We start from the raw sequence: 7,728 nt of genomic DNA, 5'->3' as shown, positions 1-7,728 counted from the left end.
TGGCTTCCAGTTTCCTGGAACTATGTGACAAAACGATAGAGTATCCAGCATCCAAGCGCTACTACAATGGAGAGGCCTTCAACGATATGGTGAGAAGTTAGACTGCTAAGAATAAGACTGGGGATGCCTAGTGTTAGAGATCAATCACCTGAGCTTTTCTTTGTATTGTTGTGTGTTCTGTTTAGACTGAGGAGGACTGGAAAAAGGTTAAGATGAGTGATGTGGGGAGGAAACTGCAGGAAGAACATAAAAAGCTGGTAACTGAAACCCAGTCAGCGTTCGTCAGCCTCATATCATAGGTGGGTATTGGAGCTGAGTATCATCACTGATTTCTAGAACCTGTTCAATTCCAATTCACAAGGTCCCAATTAGATTCCATTTAGTTCTTACTCAGAGAGTCAGAAACATTATAATTCTGATCATTTATCAGTACTGACACTTGTGAAACTTCATCAGAGGTGTGAGCATCACAGCAGATGCTTTTGTGTCAAAGTAACTGAGGATAAAACACAAAACCATGAAGCAGATTTTCCTGGCCAAGCTTTTTACAGTAGATAACCTTAAAAATATTATTCTGCAGTAGAACAAAAGCAGACGAGAACCACAACTCAACAAATGTGCATTGGCTGATGCTGCTGAAGTGATTCAGAGGTTTTAATAAAAGAGGTTTTAATAGAGACACAGCAGAGCATTTTGCAGTTTCACTTAATTTGAAAAAATAAATAAAATTTGGTATTGAACAGCAGAAATGAGGCCGTCTTGTCGGAAGTCATTAAAAAAACCGGCAGCCAACAGCACTGTAAACAACGGTAGACTGCTTCATAACAAGCAAGCGAATAATGCCAAAAACAGAGATTTGAGATGGGAAACGGTGTTCTTAAACTACACTGAGAGAGGCAGAGAGCTGTGCTGTGTTGTTTTCTGTGTGTGTTTTAATGGTGGTGGAAGCAAACCAGCAAAAGTAAGAGGGAATTCATGACAATGTTTATGTCAAGCGAAATGTGTCTTCTTTTGCTGCTGGTTTGGTTAGAGAGAGACAAAACGTGCAGCTTCAGGATCTGAGCAGCTTTCAGCACCAACGGCATCACAGCTCAGACTTGGATTCAGGATTAAGCCCTTTATGTTTGACTGTAGTGATTGTAGCTCTGTCCTTGTTGTTAATCGCTTTAGTCAAACACAGCTATTGTTTGCTGGGATGTGTATATACTTGACAGTTTGTATCTCACAGTTATCAAAGACACTGTGGATAATCATCAAGAGATGGTTGTTCTCTTAATAATGACCTATTTGATTGTTTGTTTTTTCTTCTTCTTACAGATTCTGGTATTTGGCCAAAAGAGAGCTTCACAATTCTTGGCTTCACCTGTGGTAGAAAAATGACTAAAGCTATGCAACACTCTCTAAAATTAAAGCTATGCAACGCTTTAACATGAATGGCGAAGGAGTGCATCTCTTTCACTGTCTCTTCCTGTCCTCTTCTCAGTCTTTGTTGTGGCACCTCTGCTATGTGTTACAGGAAGCACTTGGAATCATGTTCAATACAAAAACACCAAACTCGTGGGATAGCCCTAGCAAGCAGTTGGTAAAAACTAATTGAAACTGATATATATCAGTTTCACCTTCTAGCTGCAAAAGCACGTTTCTGCAAAAGCATGCAGTTTCCTGTCAGCACCTTTTGGCACAGAGTGTACTCAGAGTTAGGCCTTTCTTATATAAAGCAATATAATCAGCATATAAACATTTAAGATGATGAATTTAAAGCTCAACAGTAACTGCTATAAATATTATAACTACACATGTAGTGCTTTTGCTTAAGTAAATTATAGTTGGGATCATAATAAGAAAACATGTGTTTTTATTTTCTGTGTACCCTGGGTACAGACCAGTATAAACATGGGATTCTTCCCAATAAATGCTGTCTAATAATGCTTCATATTGCATTAAACACATAGTATGTCTATCTACAACAACAAACTCTCTAGAGCCGTTTTGATGATAAATTTCGACATCCTACATGGAGATGGAAATACAACATGCTTACACACGTACCTTCTTGTATGTCTATTCTATCTATAAATTCCCAACTACAACTGCATACGTCAAGCAATCTTTGATTTATCATGATGTATGATCTTCTCTCACTCTTGTTCTGGGTTGTAAAGTTCACCTGTCCAGTTAAACCGAATCCTTTGCAAGCACAGTTCTAAGAACCCATCAACCTCATCCTCAGCTCTCTGCCTGTTATCCTTCTCAGCTGAGTATTCATCCACACGTGTTTCAACTTCTCTCTCATTTTCAAGCAAATTGCTCAGGCTCTCAGCTTCAGCACAGTTACCATATGGCCACTCTCTGAGGTCTTCTGTGTTCAAGCCAAACAAATTCTTACATGATCTGCAAGGCTTCATTCTGGCACCATCACGGAGACAAAAAGCCTCACACCTGATATTTCCAGGTACTTCAGTTGTTCCATCAAAGTAATCTTTCTGGACTGTGTTTGGATAATAGGTCATCACGGCACCAGATACATATTTATGCCATTTGCTAAGACAGGAGGCAGCAATCATAATTTTCCCAGCGTTAGGACCTTTGGTGGACATGGAGACTCCGCAGTACCTTTCTGATGTGTTGGTTTGGGATTTTTGAGAAATGCAGATGGTGGACGAGACGAAAGCTGTTTTTTTATTATTCTCTTCTAAGTCCAAGTCTGTGATGAGATCTTGCAGACTCTGCTTTATTTGCTCTTCATTCTCTGAGTTATTTTGCAGGACGATCTGAAAACAGTTACCGATCTGGTCAAAGTGTTGCACCTGATTATATCGTTGTTTTTCATAGAAAGGTGATCAACATGTTTGTTTCGCTGCTTGACTTATTTAACTATGCAGGACCATTGGATGCTTTTGATTTAGACATTTTAAGATAGGGGGTGAAACATGTCGCACAAATCGGTTTAATTTTAAATCAGTAAGCAAAAATCCATCTTTGTTCTCACTAATTTATAATTAAATTTGCTAATTGACCTTTTTTTTTCTATTTTGCTATGCCGGGCTGTCAAAACACGCTGAATTTAGAGTCTTTGAGCTTAACAGATCCAGCAGCTACACAGTGACAGCATCATATACGCCTTGAAGACTGTAAGCATCTCCAATAATGAGTCTGTTAGACATTATTTAGAACTAACAAATTCTGAAGCAAGTCTCCAGCTCTCCTGCAGTCTCTGTGTTTGGTGGACAAGTATAGCTAGAAGCATATGTTGAAGTATAAGGTACAGTATGGATTTTCTTTGGATTTCTCAGTAAAAAAGCACTTTGCATTATACTTTCCTAAAAACTGGAAGTTTGTCAGATTGACTGAAAATGTGAGGAGAGTTATCTTACCATGTCGAGCACACAGGAGAAGGGACTTCGCCTGGGAAGCTGAGTCGAATACAACTTAAAAGGCCTGGGATATCTTCTCATTAACAAAAAAACCCAAAACAAAAGGATTAGGGAAGATTTCTTCTGGAGAAAAGGGGATGTTGTTGATTTTGCCCAGAAACATATTTGCTTATTGTTAGTAGTGATAAACAGGACTGTCTTAAAAGTGTCAAAGGTAACACACCTCATCCACCAAGTGTTGACTTCCCGGAGTCATGTGAGAGCCCCGAACCATCCTCTTGGTAATCTTGTAGGCATTAGTTTTGAACCTCCTTGTTGTCTTCTAAAATGATAATGATCGAGCAGTTAGGGATTTAAAAACACAGGAGATCTGATAACTTTGGCTACAGCAGAGTCTGCAGACATACCTGTTTTGCTCTTTGCCTATTTTAAACATGAGAGCAAACATATTTAGTGAAATGTTGATAACATACAATGACTATCATTGGTGGCTGAAAAGATGCCAGGTAACAAGTGAAAAGCTGCTACTTACCATCGCCACAGTCTAAGAATGAAACAGGAAACACTGAGCGAGTTCATATCTTCGCGCATCTCGACCCCCACCAGAAAGTCTTGCCAAGAATGCAAACTAGGAACACTGGTGCGAGTTGTGCACATCCATTTTTCTAATAGCTGGTAATTCATTATCGTTGACTAAGCAGAAAACCCTGAGTCCACCTGCTTCTTCGGAGATGTTTACAGCGAACTGTATAAGAAAAGCTGCTCTCAGTTTTTGCCAATTGACCGCCAGCCAACCGCTTATTGATTCTCTATATATATATAATTTCTCAAATACAAATCACCTCTTGTGTGTCAGTATAGCCACACGTTCTCACCTTGCTGAAGATTCCGTTTGTTATTCTATCAAGTGCAGTATTGATAAAATACAACTAGTAACACTTTGTGCGGCGGCGGTCCCAGGCCTGCCGCGAGCACACACACCGGATTTAAAAACTTTGTGCGGCAGCGTTCCCACCGCGAGCAGAACTCCGGTTCAAAAACCGCTGTTTTTGAACACTTTTATTTACTTAAGCATTTTAATGGGCTTACTTTGAAACAAAGTGCGATTGAATGATTATTGTTATGTGTTGCCTTGAATTCGGCTATGCTGTCTGTTAGACAGTTGTTTTTCTTTATTGTTGTTTTTGTATTGTTTGTAGCGAACGCTACTGGAATGTATAGATTAAGCTACGTAGCCAAGATGATTAATGATTTAACTGTTGTACATTGATGATGATGATTTATGATTTGCATTGTTACCTAGACTTGCAGAAGAATATATTTGTTTACCGGTAAACTGAATTGAACTTGATGTGCTAATGGACATTTTTCTGACCTACAGGTCAGGTTTTTTTTCCCTTTGAATTGATCTTCTTCATATTGAAGTGGCGAGCCGGTAGGACCATTCTTTGTTTTCCCCTCTTTTCCCCCACTTAGCCGTCTTTGGATTACGGACATATTTCCCCCTTGTATGAAGCTGGACCCTAAGGAGGAATACCTTAAAAGTGAACTTTAAAAAGAAAAGGACCAAAAAAGACTCTTGCACAGAAAAATCACAGCATTGATTTATTATTTAATTGTGGACATTTATGTTGTGTGTTGTGTTAATTATTTTGTTCCATTTCCCCTTTCCCCTATTTATTCAATATATTTTTGGTACAAGATATTTGGTCTCATCATTCACACCATCTCGGCTCCATAAAGAACTATTTCTTCTGCGCGTCAGTCAGTAAACTCATCCATTGAAATAAACTAGTCCTTAAATAACTTTGAGTTACACAGTGGCAAATGTAATAGAGAAAGACACAGGGCCACCTGAAATCTGTCGTCCTATCTGATTCAAAACCAACATGTAGGAGAATCTGGAATTTTTGATTTTGAGTTAAAAATAAAATATGGGTAAAAGGCAGAAATGTTTTTACTAACATGTACTAACAGAGACTTGGAGGAGAGAGACCTAATATTTAATAATCCACATTTCACTGTGTTACTCTTTGGTTCAGATGTGGATACTGTATTGTTCTTTCTTTGTGATTGTTTATGTTTAAGTTGTTTGTTGCTGGTTTTTAGTTTGTTTTTTGTCTGTTTGGGAGCTGACACAGTCTCTATGGAGATGGGTTTTTGGGGGGGTAGCAGGAGGAGAGAAGCTGCAGAGAGGCGTGTAAGACTGCAACTCTGCTTCCTGGTCCCAACTCTGGATAGTCATATTTTGGGGGGTTTAATAAACTACTACTCCATGATGTAGAGCTGAAGTATTACACAGCTTTATGAACCTCCTGTTATCCTGGTAGACGAGTACAGCAATAAATCTTTTACTTGAACATCTTCTGGCTCCAATAAGCTTTGAAATGTGACCATGAAGTTAGAGACACACTGACTGAAACCCACAGCTGTGACTGTGGATCCACACACAGTGTAGCTGCTGTCTCTGTGTGAGGTCTGTGTATATATGTATATATTTATGCTTATATTCATATTCTCTTATTCCCTTTATTTGATATCCTAATTCTGTGCTGTGTAAAAATTTGTCGGTGTTCTGCTGCTACAAACTGGATTTCCTGGAGGATAAACATGAGGGATTCATAAAGTTCTATCTCTCTGTTAAAATCCCCCAAAATAAATGAAATGTGACTTTCAGGCAGACATGTTTTTAAAAGAGTCTCTTTAATGGAAAAATGTGTTTTTAAAACCAGCCAATAGGAGCGTCTGTGGATATCAGCTGAGGCTGAACGCAGGAACACCATCACATATAAATACACAGAATTAAATCACTAGATAAAAGACGTCATTAAATAAGGATCGAATCAACATGTCAGAGGTCAAAGGTCAGTCAGAAGAGGTGTGGTTAAACACTGGCAGTGCAGCGACCTAATGCAGTTTGGTTACCGCCACGGGAAAAGCCCCGCCCCCTCTGAGCCTCTGCTGTGTCCTCAGCACATCCAGGAGCAGCAGGTCAGAGGGGGCGGGGCCATGTCAGGACTTATTTTAAGTAAAATTTAGCATCAGCAAGCAGCAGGTCAGAGGGGGCGGGGCCATGTCAGGACTTATTTTAAGTAAAATTTAAAGTGGAGCGACGGCAGGAGTCACACAGCAGTAACCAGCTCTGTCTGCCAGGGTCAAAGGTCAAACAAGTCCTGCAGCTGACCCACACACAGACTTACACTGATCCACAGAGAGTGATGAATCCACACATCACTCGGCTGGAGGAAGCTGGGTTTCCACACCGTCCAATCAGAAACCAGTGTTGACGCTGAGACCCGTCTCTGTAACAGGAAGTCCATGAACAGGCAGACCCTCTGCAGCAGGCTGACCTGTGACCTCTGAGACAGAGGGAGGAGTTTGTGTCAGCAGGGGGCGCTGCAGCATCGCCTGAGCGCTTTAAGAACAACAGCAATAAACAGGAAGTGAAAGTCACACTTCTGTTGGTGTGCGTTATCAGCAGACCTCCACCCTCTGCAGGAAGCTGAGATAAGAAGCAGCCAATCACAGAGCAGAGAGCATGTGACTTCCTGTTCCTGCTGTTACTGTGACAACAGCTCCTGGGACAGAGAGCAGCTTTCTAAAGAGGAAAGATGCTGCTGTCACCCCCGGGTGTCATGTGACCCGCCTGATGTACCGATTTAAGGCAAGGCAAGTTTATTTGTATAGCACAATTCAACAACAAGGTGATTCAAAGTGCTTTACAGAGACATTAGAAACAAAAACAAATAAAAAGCATGATTTAAAATTGATTAAAAAGCAAAAACAAAACTAAACAAACAAACAAACAAAAAGTATATAAAATCAAAACAGATAAAATCAGAAATAAAATCAGTAGTTAAATGTAAGTTTTGAAATTTAAGCTTAAAAGTGTGGATTTGGTGCTTTATTCAAATGCAGCTGAGAACAGGTGAGTCTTCAACCTGGATTTAAATAAACTGAGTGTTTCAGCTGATCTGAGGCTTTCTGGGAGTTTGTTCCAGATATAAGGAGCATAAAAGCTGAATGCAGCTTCTCCGTGTCTGGTTCTGACTCTGGGAACTGATAAAAGACCGGATCCAGATGACCTGAGGGATCTGGAAGGTTCATACTGGGTCAGGAGGTCATTGATGTATTTTGGTCCTAAACCATTCAGAGCTTTATAGACCAGCATCAGAACTTTAAAGTCTATCCTCTGACGGACAGGCAGCCAGTGTAAAGACCTCAGAGCTGGACTGATGTGGTCCTTACTCTACTTATTTAAACGATACCTTAGTGAGGACGCACATGACAGTCATCCAGTGCTCCTTAGTATAGAGAACAATTCGTATATTACTGAACTCATCTTTTATCTCTA

At 40.1% G+C, this 7,728-nt stretch overlaps 1 protein-coding gene and 2 long non-coding RNA genes across 3 annotated transcripts; 2 read left to right on the top strand and 1 right to left on the bottom strand.

Moving 5' to 3' along the window:
- Window positions 1–1,928, top strand: LOC121813884. Its single transcript, XR_006053943.1, has 3 exons — window positions 1–89; window positions 186–299; window positions 1,318–1,928. It is a non-coding gene; the product is annotated as an uncharacterized LOC121813884 (long non-coding RNA).
- A 205-nt stretch (window positions 1,929–2,133) lies between these two features.
- On the bottom strand, window positions 2,134–3,965 carry LOC121813886. Its single transcript, XM_042217848.1, has 5 exons — window positions 3,907–3,965; window positions 3,782–3,797; window positions 3,598–3,696; window positions 3,375–3,497; window positions 2,134–2,771 (listed from the first exon to the last, which is right to left on the bottom strand). The coding sequence occupies exons 1-5, from the start codon at window positions 3,963–3,965 to the stop codon at window positions 2,139–2,141; spliced, it is 930 nt and encodes a 309-aa protein (XP_042073782.1). The 3' UTR covers window positions 2,134–2,138.
- A 1,582-nt stretch (window positions 3,966–5,547) lies between these two features.
- Window positions 5,548–6,807, top strand: LOC121813885. The gene is made up of 2 exons (XR_006053944.1): window positions 5,548–6,365; window positions 6,430–6,807. It is a non-coding gene; the product is annotated as an uncharacterized LOC121813885 (long non-coding RNA).
- The last annotated feature ends 921 nt before the right edge of the window (window positions 6,808–7,728 follow it).

Source organism: Haplochromis burtoni, unplaced genomic scaffold (genome assembly GCF_018398535.1).
Source record: "Haplochromis burtoni strain Fernald_Lab_line unplaced genomic scaffold, NCSU_Asbu1 Contig_3235, whole genome shotgun sequence".
Classification (NCBI taxonomy): Eukaryota; Metazoa; Chordata; class Actinopteri; order Cichliformes; family Cichlidae; genus Haplochromis; species Haplochromis burtoni.
The sequence above is the reverse complement of the archived record's forward strand: the minus strand, read 5'-3'. Positions and strand labels throughout refer to the sequence as shown.

Excerpts from the sequence above, each read along its gene's own strand:
- LOC121813886 (XM_042217848.1), bottom strand. The coding sequence starts at position 3,965 with ATGCGCGAAGATATGAACTCGCTCAGTGTTTCCTGTTTCATTCTTAGA. Across the intron at positions 3,498-3,597 it reads GTCAACACTTGGTGGATGAG|AAGAAATCTTCCCTAATCCT; the intron begins GTGTGTTACCTT and ends CCTTTTCTCCAG. Across the intron at positions 2,772-3,374 it reads TCTCCTGTGTGCTCGACATG|ATCGTCCTGCAAAATAACTC; the intron begins GTAAGATAACTC and ends AACTGTTTTCAG.